This window comes from Schistocerca gregaria, chromosome 6 (genome assembly GCF_023897955.1).
Source record: "Schistocerca gregaria isolate iqSchGreg1 chromosome 6, iqSchGreg1.2, whole genome shotgun sequence".
Taxonomy (NCBI): domain Eukaryota; kingdom Metazoa; phylum Arthropoda; class Insecta; order Orthoptera; family Acrididae; genus Schistocerca; species Schistocerca gregaria.
The window spans coordinates 489,216,714-489,237,683 of record NC_064925.1 but is presented as its reverse complement, the minus strand read 5'-3'; the positions used below and the strand labels follow the sequence as shown (position 1 = coordinate 489,237,683).

Here is a 20,970-nt window from a genome sequence, read left to right as displayed (position 1 = left end):
AAGTTGTGAAACAGGTACGTGTCGACGTTTCAATACAGGGGCTCAAATAGAAAGTACATTCCTGGTTGTTCCTAAAATGACAGTACCATGTATCTGGGGTTTGGATTTTTTATGTGAGACCGGTGCAATCATTAATTTAGAGAAAGGTGAATGTATCTTTAATTCCAATGATAATGTTCTGACAGCCACCCTGAGAAAGGGCCGAGTAATTCCAAATCAACTGTGTATGAATCTAATGGTAAAATATGTCAGTATTAATGATGAAAATGTGTATGATATCTGCCTTATTGAATGTTCTGAAGAAATTATGGATAAAATGTCATTGCAGGAAAAGGTGTTAGAATAAGAATATTTATCTGTTATCCAAAGGAACGAATTGTACTACTTGTTGGAAGCATATCAGTCGATTTTTAGTAAATGTCCGGGTATAATAAAAGACTTTGAATACCATATAAAGACATATGCACATAAACCCTTTTGTCGTACCTCCTATTCTATTCCATGGACAAAGAAAGAAGTAGTCAGAAAGGAAATCAATAAAACGTTAGAATGGGGTATTATTGAGCCCTCAGATTCCAAATATTGTAACCCTCTTATGGCGGTAATTAAACCCAATGGTGACATCAGATTGGTGCTGGATGCCAGAGAGATCAATAATATCATTATACCTGTACAAACTCGACCGGAAAACCTAGAAGAGTTAGTACAGAAGTTTTATGGTGGCCGCTTCTTAACTTCTTTGGATATGTGTAGTTCATATTGGCAAACCAGAATATCTAAAGAATCTCGAAAATATACTGCAATCGTTTTTCTGGGCCGAAGTTACCAGTTTACCGTCATGCCATTTGGGTTGAAAATAAGCGGTGGTGTTTTTATATCGGCATTAGATACTGTACTGGGCAGAGACCTTTTGAATGAAGTTACTTTATATGTGGATGATTTGCTAATTGCTTCTGAAACTTGGGAGGAACATTTGGACTTACTAAGAAGAGTTTTTGCGAAATTTTTGGAATACGGAGTTACTGTAAATTTGAGCAAATCCAAGTTTGCTCATAACCAATTGAAATTTCTTGGACATATAATTACTCCTGAAGGGATAAAACCAAATCCTACAAAGATGGATGCAATTAACAGATGTGCTTATCCAACGAACAGAACGGAATGAAAGTCATTTATCGGCTTAAGTTTCATTTTTTCGACGATTTTTACCCAATCAGTTAGGAAGCCAAGACTGTTTGTTACGTCTGTTAAGAAAAAATGTCATGTGGGAGTGGAATTCCGAATGCACACAAGCTTTCGATAACATCTGCAATGCTTTGACTAATGCTCCACTGTTACATCATCCGAGACTTGATCAAGATTTTTATATTCCTGCGGATGCTTCTGAAACAGGATTGGGTGCCACTCTTTTTCCAGATGGACAATCCAGAAGATATCAGTACCATCAAAATAAATGGGTTTGTCAGCAGAACACTATCTAGCTGTGAACGTGCGTACTGTACTACTGAATTGGAAGTACTGGCCGAGGTCTGGTCCCTTAGAAAGTTTCGCTATTTTGTATATGGAAAGATCATTGTATTCTGCGACCACAAAGCTTTATCTTTTATTTTAACAGGAAGGATGTTCCATTCACGTTTAACCCGGTGGGCCTTGCTACTGCAAGAATATAATATTACGTCAAATACATCAGAGGGAAAGACAACATCATAGCCGATGATCTTTCAAGACGACCGAAAAGAAAGAATGACGACGAGTGTGAAGAACGGACTACTGACTTTAAAGTCATGAATTTATCAAGGCGATATTTTGAGAGGCAGATTTCACAGCTATGTTGAAGTCTTCCACAACTGCAAGAAGATGATAAGTTGTGGAAAGCCATTAGACATGCTGTTGAAAGCAAAACTCTAAGTCACTCTCAAGAATGGTATCAATTAAAATCTGGAATATTGTATCGGAGGAAGGATGAAGATGATGTTTGGAAAGTTTGTGTTCCAAATAAATATTTAGAATCACTAGTATGGTACACTCACTTGAATTGGGGTCATTTTGGTGTCGCTAAATGTACAGCCAAAATAGCACAATACTGCTATCATCCAAATTTGGGATGTCTGGCTACAAATATTCTTAAGAAGTGCAAAATATGTCAGAAGGCAAAACCCATACACTGTTGTCGGAAGACAGAATTACATCCTATCATCCCACAACAACCTTTAATGTTGGTGTCATGTGATGTCTGCGGGCCATGTCCCATGACACGTGGAAGGTTCAAATATGTTTTGGCTTTCTATGATCTCTTTTCAAAATATGTGAAATTATATCCTTTGAAAAATCTCCACGTTCGACCCATGTTACGCAAATTTATCAACAACTATATAACTGAGCTCGGCAAACCTATAATGATCTTGACAGACAACGCTGCTTATTATACAAGCAAAGTATGGAGAGACACTATGAAAGAACAAGGAATCCAGCACATTTACGTCTCAAGATTTTACCCTTGTGGAAATCCGGTTGAGAGAATCTTCCGAGAGTTGAACCGATTTTTACGGACGCACATACCCAAACAACATTATAAATGGATCGATTGGATTTATGAATTTGAGAAAGTGTATAATGACTTACTGCACTTATCGACAGGTTATTTACCTAACCAAATAGTATTTGGTGAAGTATTGTGCCAGAATGGGTGAAGAAATTACCTGCAATATAACAAAAGATTACCAAGAAAGAAGATATGGTGAAGGTCTACGAAAACCTGAAGCATCAAGCACAATTGAGAAAAACCCGTTTTGATAAAAATGTGAAGAATGTAGTCACATATGATGTAGGGGAAGAAATTTTATTGAGAAATCACCCAAAAGTATCAACCAGGAAAAGACTGAATAAGAAATGGCAATATTTATATACAGGTCCATACAAAATAATGAAAATACCTATGAAGGGAGCTACCTCCTAGCAGATTGTGATACTCATGTAATTAAGAGCTTGTTCCCTCACATAGACCTGAAGAAGTATTATCAATAATGAGCAAAATATAGATTCAAGAAACACTGAATGATACCAAGACTACACTCAGAGTCGACTAAATAAAAGCACCGGTGGATAAATAAGTACTTATACTAAAGAACAAAGAAAATTAAAGAATGTACCGAAGATTTCCATGAGATACCTTCTTGGTATCACCAACAATGACGACGCTGAAATACGGTTTATCCTCTCACCGAACAGCGAGGATGGATGATTTAAAGGTGTATTAAGAGGAGAAGAAAAGGACCAAATCCTCTCTGGTTAAACAAGTGGCCTGATAAGGGTTTTGGCCTAGGATGCCAATCGTCAAACCCGGTTGTGATCACTGCTTTGCACAGTCGGTTGAAGAACTGAGGGCTTCATCCAAGAAAAATAATGTGGTGTGAATATGAAGTGATTAGTGCAAAGTGTTCCTAAGACAACCTATAAACAAATGTGGAATTTAGTTAACGGCATTTTGTCTAGGCCCATTAACTCAACTTAAATATTGCAGAATGTATGTACTGACTTGTTAAGTGAACCTGAGAGTGAGTGCATTCGCCGAAACAAATACCCTCTCCTATCACAGTACACAAAAAAAAGCCTGTTCTGTCTGGAACCCTCTTCAAGACATCACAGTCTGGGGGGGCCGTGTAACATTATGAGTCAAGATAGCTGTAACAGAACTTGAATAGCGTAAAGTTATCATTAAAAATGCACGCCGCACGATTTGTTAGGTCATAATAATCATAACATGCTTTTAAATACCATTAAAATATAACGGCGATACCTGTTTAGTGTTATTGGAAATAATATGTAATAAAGTAATGAGTAAGGTAGCTGATCCTATAAGAAGAGGTAAAATTGGGCATATTAAGGTGTTTTGCTTTATATCGACTAAGCCGATAATACGGAGTCTTTTTTTCCCGTTTACTCTTAGAAAAAACAGTAAAGAAGTGCTAATTGTGCGTTGTGAAAAATATAGGGGCGAATTTTAAATAGCTACAGTGTGTAACCAGATTAACAAATGGACATTCAGTTATGAGAAATACCGGATAATGAAGTGTGGTCCTCACGAGGGACGCAATATTGAGACCGTTTTATTATTATTATTATTATTATTATTATTATTATTATTATTATTATATCGCGGAGAGCGGGCTTCAGTTGATAAGAAAGAGAAAAGCTGTATCATTATCATTGACTGTTGGTGTCAAGCAACCAAAACTGTTAATCAAAGGGTTTCAGTGAATGAGTGGTGAATGCGAAATGAAACTTAACGAAGTTATGTTAAATAAAACAGAAGAGCACGACAATTTGGTCGTATCTGTTATTATTCCATAAACTGTAACATTTGTTCTCATTGTACGAAGCCTTTATAGACGATCGTTATGACAATTTGTTTTGAAGGGATCTCGTTTCGAGTTAAGTTTGGGGGACCTGGTCAAGAAGGGATAGTTCGTAGATCCTAACTACTGAAGCTATTCTGGAATCAGGTGCTACCGTGACCGTTGTGTGTTGTCAATGCCTTAAGGACATCATATCTCATGCTCTAAGATCAACGCGCCTTTGCTCATGGTATAACGGTGCCTCACGGTAACAACGACAACGCCAACGACGAATGAAGAAACGGTAGAGTGGCCAAGTTATCTGTTGTGTGTAGTAATGTTATATCCCTTACATTTGAATTATAATTCACCACATATAAAGTCACTCTTTGGACCACTTTAATGAATGTCTTTGCAGAGCTTTCATTTCACAACGTAAACAGCACTTGGCTGTATTACAACCTAGTGAGTGAACAATAGAATAGGTGGTACATGCATGCTGTGGCCAGGTAATAGAAACAAGTGGCTGGGAACCACATCCAACTGGGCATCATACAGGGCACCACCAATAGAAGCACAGACTATAGGGAGCTGGCACTGAAAGTAGAAGATTGTTGAAACTGAACAACACACACAGTGACATTTTATTGTGTGACAAGGTTGACTTTATTCATTATTATTTATCCTGTAAAACTGTATGCGTTTTGTGCAGAAGACATAGTCCAGGCGGTCACAGTCTGGATACATCATTTGAAAGGAAAGACTGCTTCGGCTGTAAGTACTGTACTTGTATGCGTGAGTAGTTTTCCAACATTTTAGCTGCATCACCAGGTGCAACCTTTACAAATTAATAGACAAAACTCATGTAAGGCAAGAAAAGATATATGGGATGAATGTATTCGATGCCCAATGACGGAACCATGCATGATAATGTACACTGGAGGGTGCCACTTTTTCGCAATATTGCTGTGCTGTACAGGGAACACTTAGAAACAGTTCCAACCTGTAAGGACTTATTAAGGTGTTTGGGTCACACTCACTCTCTCTCTCTCTCTCTCTCTCTCTCTCTCTCTCTCTCTCTCTCTCTCTCTCTCTCTCTCTCTCTCTCCATAAGTATCTTTCCTTTCATTGGTTTACTTTTATCTGTTGAGATAGGAATCAGTAGTTCAAAGCTTAAGTTCATCCTTAGGATATTAATGACTTTCAATTATTGCTTGGTATAATAATTTTTGTTCTTCAAGGTGAATACAAAAACTGCACACTTTAATTTCATGGCCTTCATTGGCCCATTTTAATCAATTTCATAAAAAGGATTTTTGTTTCCTATTGGGCCAGTATAACTTAATTACACAGGATATTACAGAAAATCCACATACTGCTGTTTTGTTCACAAACGTTTCACTGGTCTTCTGTGTTTGCACACACTACGACAAAATTTGATTTGCAGCTTCAGTAAATAATGTTGTTTTGCACCCAAATTTTAATTGCTAAAGTTTACATTCAGTGGCGTCTCCTCAAAGAGGAAAGAGGCAAGGAAAGAAGCCTAAGCTTGGGAAGGAGGGTCAGGTCACTCAGACCCTAGGCCAAGACGGACCTATCTGTTGTGAGGTGGGCTCATTTTCTGGTGCTTATCCCCGCAACTTGTCCCACGAAACATTGCAAAAGAAATTGAGTGGAAGTATTTAGCAATGAAAAATAAAATATATGCTGTGTTCCACTAAATTATTTGGTGTCGTAGGTTTCAAACCATCATCTTAAACCTACACAGATGGCAGATGGTATATGTAGTTTCAGAACACATGTACGTAGTTCCAACGCAAAATAACAAACTTTTTTTTTTAATTTCTGTCTGCACAGTTTTGCCAGGTGAGCAAGCATTTAAATCCAACTCCAATGAATTAAAACATGCAATGACAATTTTCCATGCACATTCTTCTGTTTTGGCTCATTTTCATTTAAAAGTTTAAAAACAGACTACTACACATATACTCAACCTGATGCATAGTTGACAATACATTCATCTTCTTCTCTTGTTCAATTATCTTTATGTCACTACTCATTTGAGTTAATTCAGATGCCATAAACCAAGACTCAAAAACACTGAGGTCATTAAAAATTTCTGGCAATAAGAAGTTGAGCAGTGACCAAAGTTCTGTCAAATCATTGTGAAGTGGAGTGCCTGTTAGTAACAGTCTATTAGCAGCGTTGTACTTCCGAAGAGCCCTGTTACAAAGAAGAAAAAAAAAGTTTTACTGGTGGAACAATAACAATAAAAATAAAAATAATTATGAGTCAACATAAGAGGAAAATTTCTCAGCAAAACGATTCACACTTCAAGGCTACCATAACATATGAAGTGTTTACCTTGAGAGCATACTTTTATGGTTTTTTAATCTGTGACCCTCGTCGACAATGATGTAACGCCATTTAATATTTTGCAGCTCTCTGGCACTGTCAGACAATGGTATCTGGTAAGACGTAACAACAACAGGATATGTTCGATGAAATCCTGGTACTTCATACTTAGTGCGGATTAAAGGCAGTAGTTCAGCACGTTTCTCTTTGTTGCCATGGAAAAGAATTACAGGAACCTGTATAAAAATGAAACAGTTTAGTATTGGCAAAGATTAAACAGTGTAATTCACTATAGACAGTAGTGAAGCTGAGGAAAGTGATGGCCAACTAAAGCTATTCACAATCCCCCAAAGGCAGCGGCAGTTTAAGACGACAGTGATCAAGATCAATATCTGATGGTTAGGAAATCATAGCTCCTAGTAAATGGTTAAGTTTTTGTGCCTTGCCAAAAGTAACCATGGACTACCATAACTGTGAAATTGTTTTCTGCAAACTGATGTAAACAATTACAATGTGCTGGTAGTAAAGGGGATCAGGAGTCATAATTAAAAATGGATCCATTAAAACTCAAGAAATCATTTCACTTAATGGAAGAAGACAAAGGAAGAACAAGAAAATATTCCCACACATGTCCAGTCTGTGTTGGGATAAACAAATGTCAACAAATTTTCATTAGAGCGGCTACTAACAGAAAGCTGTGACAAGCCAACTAGCTACTAAACATGAAAATAAGCGCTATCAACAGCTAACCAACAAGTATACTCCGTCTCCCCACAGGCAATAATTTTCATTTTAACTTACAGGAGAAAAAAAGTCGCACAGTGTACAGTTATTTTATTAACAAATCATTAAGCCAATCCCCTTTAAAAAAAATAGTAACTACTGTATCATAAGGAAAACTCATTTCAGAAAATTTTCAAATTACATGGGGACAGAACGGCTAGTTAGTACCTATCTTTAGATAGTGAAATTTCAAGAAGTGCCAAAACCCATAAGTAAGAAGTAAATCAAAAATATCTATTCCTAGCTGCCAAACAGTAGAAACTCCGTGTTGGAATATAAACACTATAAGGAAAAGGGAAGACCGCTACTCACCATGAAGATGATGTATTGAGTTGCAGACAGCCACAATGAAAAGATCGTTACACATTTAGCTTTCAGCCAACCCCTTCTTCAGAATACGCACAAGCACACCCACAAACACACATTTACTCACACACACAAGCACGACTGCTATCTATGGCAGCTGGGACCGAACTGGGAATTCCAATCTGAGCTGCAGAAGATGGGGTCTCTCTTTTCTGTAGAAGGCTTTGGCGAAAAGCTAAATGTGTAACAGTCTTTTCATTGCGTCTGTCTGCAACTCAATGTACTCCTAGCTGTAATTTCTTGAAAAATAGGGACATGTCACTCAGAATACAGGCTGACATGGACATGGGATGACAAGACAATGGGGGAGGCATCAGAACAGAGCTGATGATGGATTACCAGGAAGAGAACTGGAAAGTGGATGAAAAAAATTAACAATTAGGAGGAATCCAGCAATCATCCCCAAAGTAAAACCTGCTCCATACACCTACTCATTATCACCAGTAATAAATTATTCAATAGCAGAGGCAAAGCAATGTATGAAAAAACCATGTTTGCCAAATGACTTAATTCAACTAACAGACAACCCTCTCCCTCTCAGTAAAAAAAGCAAAATTAGTAAATAAATTTGAGCCTACCTAAATTTTTACGAAATTTGAATTGGAAACTGTATCACAGAACTTCTCAGGTAATAGCTTTGATGACTACGATGTTCCAGCATTACGCAATGAGTGTTCAAAAATTAACTTCTTTATTCATTTCTGTCTCATGACATTGGATCTATTGCAGGCAGCTCTTTAGACAGATGGATTTTGTTTACATCTGGCAGAGCTTACACCAGATCTCAGATTAGAAGTTTAATCAGGGCCTGCCGAATGTGAGATTCAATTTTTATTTAATAAAGAGTGAACATGTAGTGTGAGACTTGTTTTGTGCAGCAAGAATTTACATAGTGCTTGAATTCCAGTGGAGAATAATCTTTGGGAGAATGTCTGGGGAGTTAGTTGGATGCAGGAGTCACACTTTTGTGTATATGATTGTAACAACTGAATGAAAAGTTTGTGGGTGAAATGCTGGACTGTAATTACAAATACAGGGTGTTTATAAATGAATATTGGGGTTTTAACGCTTTATAATATTTTTTATATTAAACTTACAGTTATAAATGATATGTCAAATGAAAGAGCAACTCAAACAGTTTTAACAAGAACCTTATAAATGTTCAATATAAGCACCACTTGTCACGCGGCACACATCAAGTCTATAGCCGAGTTCTTCCCAAATGTTGATAAGTGTGTCATCAGTGATTGCAGCAACAGCTGCTTCAATCCAGTTTCTTAATTCAGGGATGTCTGCTGGTAGCGGAGGCACGAACACACAATCCTTGATGAAGCCCCAAAGGAAAAAAAATCGCATGGCATTAGGTCAGGTGAACGTGGAGGCCATGCAAAGCAAGCTTGGGTCCCTTGTGGCCTATCCAGTGCTTGGGTACATGGGTAAATAGACTGTGTGTGTCATGTGACAAATTGTGCTCACATTGAACATTTATAAGGTTCTTGGTAAAGCCATTTGAGTTGTTCTTTCATTTGACATATCATTTGTAACCTTAAGTTCAAGGTAATAAGTATTATAAAGCAGTAAAATCCCGATATTCATTTACAAGGTGCATTCAAGTTCTAAGGCCCCCGATTTTTTTTTCTCCGGACTGGAAAGAGACAGAAACATGCGCATTGTTTTAAAATGAGGCCACATTCATTGTCAATACGTCCCAGAGATGGCAGCACCGTACAACAGATGGAATTTTACCGCCAGTGGCAAGAATGAGAACTGTTTTAAATACTTAAAATGGCGACGTTTTCCTTACTTGAACAGCATGCAATCATTCCTTTTCTGAATTTGCGTGGTGTGAAACCAATTTAAATTCATCGACAGTAGAAGGAGACATGTGGTGGAGTTATGATGTGTCGAAAGTTCGTTCGTGGGTGCGGCAGTTTAATGAACGCAAAACATCGTGTGACAACAAACTGAAACAACCTCGGGCTCGAACAAGCTGGTCTGACAACATGATCGAGAAAGTGGAGAGAATTGTTTTGGGGGATCGCCGAATGACTGTTGAACAGATCACCTCCAGAGTTGGCATTTCTGTGGGGTCTGTGCACACAATCCTGAATGACGACCTGAAAATGCGAAAAGTGTCATCCAGGTGGGTGCCACGAATGCTGACAGACGACCACATGGCTGCCCGTGTGGCATGTTGCCAAGCAATGTTGACGCGCAAAGACAGCATGAATGGGACTTTCTTTTCATCGGTTGTGACAATGGATGAGACGTGGATGCTATTTTTCAATCCAGAAACAAAGTGCCAGTCAGCTCAATGGAAGCACACAGATTCACCACCACCAAAAAAAAATTTCGGGTAACCGCCAGTGCTGAAAAAATGATGGCACAGCGAGGGAGTATTCCTTACCTATTGCGTTCCAAAGGGCACTACGGTAACAGGTGCATCCTACGAAAATGTTTTGAAGAACAAATTCCTTCCTGCACTGCAACAAAAATGTGCGGGAAGGGCTCCGCGTGTGCTGTTTCACCAAGACAACGCACCCGCACATCAAGCTAACGTTACGCAACAGTTTCTTCGTGATAACAACTTTGAAGTGATTCCTCATGCTCCCTACTCACCTGACTTAGCTCCTAGTGACTTTTGGCTTTTTCCAACAATGAAAGACACTCTCCATGGCCGCACATTCACCAGCTGTGCAGATATAGCCTCAGCATTTTCCAGTGGTCAAAACAGACTCCTAAAGAAGCCTTCGTCGCTGCCATGGAATCATGGCGTCAGCGTTATGAAAAATGTGTACGTCTGCTGGGCGATTACGTCGAGAAGTAACGCCAGTTTCATCGATTTCGGGTGAGTAGTTAATCAGAAAAAAAAAAAAAAAAAAAAAAATCGGAGGCCTTAGAACTTGAATGCACCTCGTATAAACACCCTGTATGTACAAAATGCGAACAACAGAAGTTATCATTAGACACTCTGATGAACTGATGGCAGTCTCCCTTTATAGCTGATGGTGTCTCCCATTCATTCTGCACACAGGCAACACACCAAGCATCCTAACCCAGATTCATACTCTGGCAAATCTCTCAGCTGTCAGTCTTTTCAACACCCTCCCCCCCCCCCCTTTTTTTTCAAGCTTCAAAGAAATTTAACATTCCTTTTCAAAATCATCACTATGCATGATACTGCACCTACCTTTGGCGCAAAACGCTTGAATTCCATCATCCAATTGGGCAGGGTTGATAAAGGGCCAATTATAAGGAATGGTCCAGAAACTTTCATTTCAATGAGGTGACAGATTAGGGCAATTGATTGGAGAGTTTTTCCCAGGCCCATCTCATCTGCAAGAATTCCATTGACTGCATTTTCATACAATGCCTGAAACAGTAAGGAAAGAAGACAGAGTGTAATTTTGCAGCACAAACAATTAGTAACACACACACTTAACTAGTAACTGCTTCTTGTAACTAGCATAGTTGACGGGATATTATAAATATCAATCATTCTATTGGTGATAATTAATGTTACTAAGGGCAGTAAAGAAAAGGAAGACCAACTGTGGACATTTTATGTACTCTGGATTTCTATGCATAGACAAGAAACATAGTACCATACAAAATCTGAAGGTTCAGTATTTTTAAATCACAGGATCAACAAACCATAATTAGCAGACAATCACAAAGATCCTGTAATGACTTAACATTAACAATGTTGGTTTCCCTACTGTTTCATAATTAAAGAAGAAAGTCAGAATCATATTAACCTCTGTTTCAACATATTTTTTCTCATATGATGGTTAACACAGTTAACATGAAATAAGAAGGAACAAAAGCAATTTAAAATTCATTATAACTAACAGTAAGAAATCAAACATAAAAGGGTATTTTAACACTAACTGATCTCTGAGGCACATATATAGCCATTAGATCAATGTTGCAATACATTTTTATCAGAAGAGCAAGGAAAGGTTTGCTATAAAAATGTGTGCAACATGTCAGAGGAATTACAAAGAAAATGCTCTTTTTATGCACAAACTAAAATCAACCATTTTCTCCAACAACCAAACTGTAAGCTCCCATTATAAACTGCATGCAGCTTGACTGACATCCTTAAATTACCAGTGCAGAAACATCCCTAAGATCTAATTTGGTTTCAGTGATGGATTTGAAGGTTGCATTTATGCTGCAGTCATGCTGCGGGCACATTGCTGCTTGCTGGAAGCATTTACCCTGCAACTATTCATGTAGCTAGTTGAATTCAGTTACTTGCAGATGTGTTCAAATGGTTCAAATGGCTCTGAGCCTTATGGGACTTTAACATCTGAGGTCATCAGTCCCCTAGACTTAGAACTACATAAACCTAACTAACTAAAGGACACCACACACATCCATGCCCAAGGCAGGATTCGAACCTGCGACCGTAGCAGCAGGGTGGTTCTGGACTGAAGTGCTTAAAACCGCTCTGTCACAACAGTCGGCTGCAGACGTGTTAAGTGGAACCAATGTTCTCTGCATTATGTGACAACAGTAATTTGTTTTTTGACAAAAATGTCACTATTGCAAAGGAAGAGGAAGACTGTGTGGATTGCACTTTTGAATGCAGAACATCCACACTACAGATGCTTTCACCAGTTCTATCAATAGTTGTTAAATTATTGGGACCACTTTTTGGGCAGTAACAAATGTCACAACACACTTTCCATATTTTAATTATTACTGAAGCAGAGATAGTTTCATACTTGAAATGAAGTCCAATAAAAACACTGTAATTTTACAAAAGTGTAACAGTTGCTCAATATTTGGTAACACAGTATTTCAACAGTTTTTACCTACCATGTATTTCATGTGCTACACTTTTCATATGTAGATTTTTTGCCCTAATATTTTACGAAATAAAAATGATATGTCAGGTGAAACAATGGCACTAATTTCAAATAAATTACTACAAGTAATTTTATTCGATATGAAGTGATGGTAACACACATGGCCTCTCTGGTCCCAGATAGCTTTGCAGTTAAAAACAATCTAAATGAGTGTGTGCTTCATATCATCACTAACAATTGGTTGTTAGTCTTCGAATTACCTCGTAAAGGTCAGAAGAGAGACTGTCTGCAATCCAGAAAAAAAAAGTATCATTAATGAGGTGTAGTCCACTCAACAATGGCACAGACTGAGTGACCTTTAAGCAGCTAATCACAGCACGTTTCTGACCGGCTGGCAATAAGCATTTCTCACAAGATGAAACAATTTGATATGCCAATGCTCCCAGTTTTCTTCTGGTCTTCACAGATTTCAGAGCTAGCCTAAACTTGCGAACATTCTAGGCCTAAGATTCCTCTTATTAGTCACCACATTTACTCAATGTTCATGTATCACAGTTACCACTACTATTTTGTTCACTGCTGCACATCATAAATGCCCTGCAGTCAGAATGGAATGCCAAGACTGTCTCGTCATGGAACAGTGTGGCGTAATTTCTGCTTCGAACCTGCCCTCTACTCTATGGGACCCACTCCACTCTAAAATAGTCAGATCACATGCTGCGTGTAACTCGTCTTCAAACACAGCCACCAGCGTACACCTCACCTCTAGCTGACACATCTGCCCAAGCCAATATAAAAACACATGCAGACTTCATGAAAATATTCTGTGCAAAATTTCAACTCTTATTCTATCTTGTGTTAATTGCTGACTGCTCCAGGCACCATGTTGGTTGGTTGGTTGACTTGGGAGGGGAGGGCAAACAGTGAGGTCTTCGGGCTCATGATCTAGGATGGAAGAAATCAAGGGAGGAACAACAAAAAAAGCACAGTCCAGTCAGGGAGGAGGAGGAACATTCAAACAAAGAGGGAAAAGGGATGTTCAGAACAGCTGGAAGAGGAAATAACACAACTGGATGGGTGGAAATGGGGAGCGTAGGAGTGCCCAGAAAAGGTACGCACAGTGAGATACCAGCACCAGCACAACTATCACAATACAACGGGAACAACACCAGGAGAAGGGGAAACAAAACACCACAACAGATCAGACAAAATGCAAGGAAAAGGCGGGGAGAGCCTGGCCAATGTGGAGACAGGGTCAAGGCCTCCATAACCACTAACACCTACGATAACTGAGGCACTCAACACCAGGGACACCAGCAATAACTTACACCCAAGAACACAAAGCATTTTCGTAAAGAAAATCGAGGACAGATGTAACCATGTGGGGGTCGTCCGATAACACCCAATACAAGGAAGGTGAGAAGGCATATTTAGTGTGAAGGGCCAAAAGGTGGGTACAGTCCAGCAAAATATGGATCACTGTAACCGAAACCCTGCCAACTACAAGGGGGCTAGGAGTCCTCATTGCAGAGCAAAAATCCGAGGGTCAACCTAGTACAGCCCAAGACAAAGACAGCAAGAGATGGTCAAGTCCAGCCAGAAGAGGCAGAAAAAAAGACCACCACATGGTGAAAGTCTCCTTGACAGTGCGCAGTTCATTAGACAGGTAGGGGTAGCATCCCAAGAGTCAGCCCACAACTGAACAAAAAGAGATTCAAGAATGAGATTTCCACTCTGCAGCGGAGTGTGCACCGATATGAAACTTCCTGGCAGGTTAAAACTGTGTGCCGGACCAAGACTCCAATTCGGGACATTTGCCTTTCGCGGGCAAGCTTTGGAAGGTAGGAGACAAGGTACTGGCAGAGGTAAAGGTGTGAGGACGGGGCGAGAGTCGTGCTTTGGTAGCTCAATTGGTAGAGCACTTGCCCGCGAGAGGCATAGGTCCCAAGTTCGAGTCTCGGTCCGGCACATAGTTTTAATCTGCCAGGAAGTTTAAAAAAAGAGATTCAAAGTAAAGCTGCAAATCTGCCCCTGGAGAATGGGATGGTAGATGGTCACTCTCCAGCCAGATCAGCAAGTTCATTACCTGTATTACCTACATGGCCAGGAACACAAAGGAAATCAACCAAACAAGCATGATCACCAAGATCAGTGAGAAGATTGTGGATGGCAAAGACCAAGGGGTGGTGGGAAAGACACCGAGCAGTGGCCTGAAGACCACTAGTCCGTACATAACAAAACTCAGGCAAGCGAGAACTGTTTAATACAAGGGGCCTGAAAGAAGGCCATCAATTCCACAGTAAACACCTCACACGTGGCAGGAAAGAGATGGTGTTCCGGGCCAACAGAAGTCGTGGAAAACATACCCCACATTATCAGCACATTTAAAGCCATCAGTGTAAAAAAACAATGCCACCCTGAAAATCCCATAACAGCATTTGGAACAAACAATGGAACACCACTGGAGCACTGCCCACAGAAGAGATTCATCTAAATCCGTGTGGCTGAGTAACTAACCAAGGAGGCATAATTGGAAGAGAATGTACGGAAGAAAATAGGGAGACAGGACGGATGTCACAGCGGGGAGAAGTGAGGCTGAGCCCAACTGGTAAAGCCACCCAAGGGCAGGCATCAGTGGGCAATGGCCTAAAGTCGCGAAAAAAATAGAATAGGAATGGTTAGCAGGGGATGAATCGATAATGATGGTATAGGAAACCCAAAGCTGAGACCACCAAATTGAAAGAGTAGGGATCCCAGTGCAACTGAAAGATCAACAACAGGGCTAGTGCGAAAGGTACCAGTGGCTAAATGGATACCACAATGGTGAACTGGGTCCAAGAGAAACAGCATGGAAGGGGCAGCTGAGCCATAAACTTGACAACCGTAGTCCAGACGGGACAGAACTAATGTTTGGTAAAGACGAAGAACGGTTGAATGATCCGCACAACAAGAAGTGTGGGCAAGGAAGTGAAGAACACTGTGCTCAGATGATAGATATGGGGCAAACAAGTAAGCTTTTTGTCACAAAGAAGGCCCGCGAAATGGAACTGAGAGACCATGGTTAGGTGTTGGGCACCGAGTTAGAGCTCTGGAACAGAAATACACCACCCTTGACTTCAGGGTAGAGTATTGAAAACCACATGAGACTATCCACTTGGAAGCGTGTTAGGTGACACACTGGAGGTGTCATTCCACATTGGCCACCGAGTGGGAACTAACCCTCATACAGAAGTCATCAACATACAGAGCAGGTGTCACCAACAGTCTGGCGGAAGCCGTATGTCCAGTAGAAAAAAGGGGACACTTAATACGAAGCCCTATCGAACGCCATTCTCCTGGGTCCAAGGAGCGCTGGAACAGTAACAACCTGGACTCTGAATAGCTGCTGGGACAGGAACTGACACAAAAATTGGGAGATTGCTCCGAAGACCCCACTCATGGAGCATAAGGAGGATGTAATGGTGCCAAGCTGTTGTAGGCCTTACAAAGAAAACTGTGACAAGATGGCAGCACTGATAAAAGGCCTGCTGAACTGCAGTTTCCAATCGAAGCAGATAATCGATCTGAGACCATCCTCCTCAAAGCAATACTATTAAGTAGATAAAAGGTCCCAAGATTCAAAGTCCTGAGATTCAAGGACCCGACTGAGCTAATGATCCACCATCAAGTCTTGAACTTGCAGGGGTCATTTGTCAGGATGATGGATCGGTAACTATCAAGGAAACGGTGGATTCTTGCGAGACAATCTCTCCATTGAGAGAGGAAAATGCCTTGGAGCCAAATCTAGTTAAACATCTGGAGGGGATACTGGCATTGTGGAGGAATGAAGTGTTGAAACAATTGGTTACAGTAGAAACAAGGCCACAAGACGCTACCATTCGATAAAGTGCCACTGTAGGTTTCCACCTGACAAGAGGTGAAACATACGCGGGACGCTTCAACCTGCTGTTTCTGGAGAAGGAAGGCAGCTAGATAGGGTCCGACATTGATGCAGTCACAAAATTGGTTGCAAAGTGTTCCATGAGAACCGACGGATCTGTACAAAGGCCTCCTGGAAGAGCAAAGCCCAAAATGAAGGACTGCCACTGACAACATAGGAGGCTGTGGAATGTATTCCAGACCTGTGATGACAGGACAGAAAAACCTAGAGACAAAGCATTCCCAACATACTTGTTTTCTCCATTTGATTAAGTAACGGGCTTTGGTGCGAAGACATTTGAATAAAATAAGACTGGCAGAGGACAGGTGTTGCTTAAGATGTTGCAAGGCACAATGATAATCATGGATAGCACTGGCAAGAGCCGTGCTGCACCATGGAACTGGTTGATGGTGAACGGGGCCTGTCAAGCGGGGAATGGCAATGCCAGCAGTGCAGATTATCTTATCAGACAGTTCATGAACTACTTCATCAACATAACCAGACATAGGAGGTGGAAACACAACCTGAGAGGTACACAGAGGGCAATCATTACAATGAAAAGCCCAGCAAGGAAACCTGGTCATTGGGAGGTTGGAAGGGAATGAGAGAATCAATGGGCATGGTCATCATGTGTGGTGACCAGTGTAATGAAGGAAGAAGGGAAGGGGAAGAGAGCAAAAGATCAATGGCAGAGAAATTGCCATAAGCAGCACTAAAATGAGTAGGGAACCATCATTAATAAGGTACAGGTTGTGGTCTACAAGAAACTGGTCAATTGGGAGTTCAAGTTAGAGATTGCAAACTGTAATGGCAGATTCCAAGTGGACACAGATGGCAACCACTTGCAAAGTGGTAAGAAGTGGGATCCACGTATTAACAATATGCACACAGACCGACGTGCAGACACTACCGGAAGCCCTCAAAGGATCGACATATGGGTGCCAAAGGACAGGGGGCACTTCTTTGGCCAGGGAGGGGTAGCAACACCTGTAGGGGAAGGTACGGGAACCTCAGGGGAGGGGGAGAGGAGAGGGTGACAAGACTGCAGTACGGAAGATGGAGGATGGGGAAAGGATTTAAGAGAGGAAAAAGTAGACGTCGTCAACACAGGGTGGAGTCTAAGGACTTACACTCTTGTATGTTCTTTTCTTTCTTATAAGCTGGGCAACACGGTGAGGGTGGAGAGTGACTGTCATGACAATATACACACATGGGTGGCGGAACACAGGGGCTCGCCTCATGGAGTGAGTGTCTACAGTCACCACACAGAGGGTCCATTGTACATCTGGAAGACGTGCAAGAAACGCCAGTACCGAAAGTACCTCATGGGTGGCAGGACATATGGCTTCACAACACACCAATAACCTTGACCTTCTCTGGGAGGATATCTCCCCCAAAAGTCTGAATAAAGGTGCTGGTAGGGGTTTGCTTGTTTTATGACCTTCCTGCACACATTGGACAAAATGAACACCCCATCATTCCAGACTAGCCAAGAGTTCCTCATCAGTTTTAAGGATGAGGTCCCAATGAAAAATGACTCCATGGACCTTATTCAGAGACTGATACTGAGGTGTAGTAATAGATACTGGGATGTCACCAAGATTATCACAAGCACAATGAGCTGCAGACTGGGTCGCAGAAAGAGCTTTAAAAAACAGGAAATCGAAGACATTTTACTGAAAGACTCCACTTCTCCAAATTTGTCTTCGATCCATTTTTCACAAAAAAAATAGTGGCTTTGTGGTGGTGAATGTGTCCCTGTCCATCCTAGTGAAGATCACGTAGTAGTGAAAGTATTTCACTCAAAGTTGACAAGAATGGTCCTCCTACCAAGGTGTCCTGATCCTCCTCCCAAGGTGTAGCCTGGGAAAGGGAAGACTGCAGATTTGTTAGAAATAGCATTCAACAATCCATTACCACTTTAAGAGATGTCTGTACAAGAACGGCCATATTTTTGGAGCTTGACACACTTTATATGCAAAGTATCTGCCCTGATACCATCCACTCCAATCAGGAGCTCTCCCCATGGGCATCACCCAGCCACACCATGGGTTGTCTGGCACAGTGGCCATTGCTGGGAGTTCCGATGCTCTAGAACGACAAGCAACCACTCCTAGGCATATTTTGGGAGGCAACAGCTCAGGTATCAGATGTATGGTTCGTGTGCTGTCAAGCGTGCTCAGCCATATGAGTACGTAGGAGCGGATGGGGGCTAAGACCGGGAGGAAGAGGGGAAGGAAGGGAGGAGAGGGATCCACATTGTAGACACTAGGGAGGGTGTTCTTCCCCAAATGGCTCATACTACAGACAGAAAATTTAGAGGTGGAGGTCAACCCCCAAAGAGAGGTCCAAAATGATGAAAGAGAAAAGCCAACAGAAACAAAACTGCAAAGAATAAGGGAAACCAGATGCATGGCCAGGAGCAGGGCCGGTGAGGAAGGAGTGAGGATGGGGATGAAATGGCACATGGAAGAAAGTGCATCCCAGGAAGGAAGAATTGGCTGCAATTGCCCTGTGCCCTGTGAGTGCCACACACAAACTCATGGAAGAATCATGAGCCATCTGGGGATATAGACACCACATTGACAACCCTTGCACACTCAAGGTGGGTTAAGATGCAGTGCCACTTGGGAAATTGTGTGCTTTGGTCACGATGTCCACAGAGCCCTATTTCTACTACACATTTAGCTTTTCAACAAACGACATGCTTAAATGTAGCCCCTATGTTTGCTGCTGGTCTTTTGTCACTATTGCAGTCTTCATTTTCTGTTACTGGCTATTGACTAAGATTCTTTTATGCTTAGAAAGTGACAAGTCATCTTGGTTCTACGGAGGAAGCGACAGTGAGAGAACTCTTTCACTGGGATGATAACTACTCTTCAACAAAATCTGCAACTATCCTACGCTGTTATACACAGCTGCTACATCACTTTCATCTTTTTCTAGAAGAGATGAAAATTCTCCAGAATCTGAAGCGTCGAAAAGTGAGCTGAAATGCTTGGGAAAAAGAGGACACTTTAGCAACACATTTCGCAGTAGCAAAAGTGATTTTGAATTTGACAATACAGCTTCAGGGAACAATTTTTAGCAGAAGTGTCTAATATTGTCATTTTTTCTGACATCTGTAACAGATCTCAAATTCTACAGCAGATTAAATCAAAAAATTTGCTTTACACATTGTCGCAAAAGCATCATAATCGCAGCAATCTAGATTGTCCAGATGGAAAGATATGTGGCATGATCAACTGTATTCCTTCCTCCGCTACTATTTATATCGCAATGGCTTGTTATAAAGCTGAAAATTAGTGACTATTGGTCCAGAAAGACCACTGGAACACTACTTTCCAGTGAAATTATGTCCAGAGTCAGTTTTCTGTTATTTTCATAATGTTTTGCTTTAGCAACAACTCTGCCAATAACAAAGGAGAATGTTATCTAAAATCAAAAATGTACTTGATAAAGTGTGTAGAACATTCCACAGTGCATTTAATCTACAACAGATATTCTGTCCTGAAGTGCCATACATGGTCCTTTGGCAGCCATTTGGGACCCATAGTGGTGTCCTTTGAGGGGGGATTTCAATTTTGGTAATAGGAAATAGGATGTTAGTGCCAAGTCATGAATGTAACGGGTTTGGGGAATTGCCCAGATGCCATCTATTGTCAGGCAGGCAATGACCTCTGAGCAGGTGTGGCTGAGTAGTTCCACTGTCTACATGGGACAAACCTTCTGGTTAAAAGCAATACCAGTATTTTAGCTCTGAATAACTGGTATTTAACAATATTTGGTCTCATAAAAAAAAAAACATTTCAAGTAGCCATAGCAGCACCGCTACCAAAGTTTTTCATTTTAAATAAACTTTTTAGAAGACAGAAGTATTTTTTATTAGTAAAATTTGCATTGGTTTGAAGTATTGCATTATTATACAAAATGGGAAAAGTAATTAGTGCTATTTTAATGACAATATTGAAAGAAAAGAGTAACACATGGCACAAGAATTGGTACAGCATTGCCGAGACAATAACGTCCCAGTTGGTTTGTGTCAAGGCTTAAGATACGCGTGTACATCCAGTGCACAAGGCCTGGTCTACACTGTAGTTTCTCACTGTCGTTGCTCGACATCCATTGTACTCCACAATGGCACCAACACTAGTCAGGAAATATTTTTACGAAGTGACATAGTAATGAAGTATAAAGCTTCACTTCTATGGCATAATAAAAAACAAAGTAATTCGTGGTAACAGTAATAAATTAAAAACTTACCAACAACTTGTCTGCTGCCTGTATCTACATAATATGCCTTTATCTGCTTGTAACCCATGAATGTTGATAAATTAACATGGAAGATAGAGCTCTTCATCCTCAGTTTTCACCCAGTAACATTGATTACAGGTAA

The 20,970-nt window shown here is 40.7% G+C and overlaps 1 protein-coding gene across 2 annotated transcripts in view; it reads right to left on the bottom strand.

Annotated features, from left to right (window-relative positions):
- The window catches only part of LOC126278506 (lymphoid-specific helicase-like), a 131,906-nt gene that overhangs the window by 74,199 nt on the left and 36,737 nt on the right, over positions 1-20,970 (bottom strand). For both annotated transcript variants that reach the window (XM_049978667.1, XM_049978665.1), the window contains exons 7-9: positions 11,029-11,211; positions 6,699-6,925; positions 6,329-6,557 (exon numbers count right to left, since the gene is read on the bottom strand). In XM_049978667.1, coding sequence (XP_049834624.1) covers positions 6,329-6,557; positions 6,699-6,925; positions 11,029-11,211 — 639 coding nt within the window. The remainder of the gene's footprint in view (positions 1-6,328; positions 6,558-6,698; positions 6,926-11,028; positions 11,212-20,970) is intronic.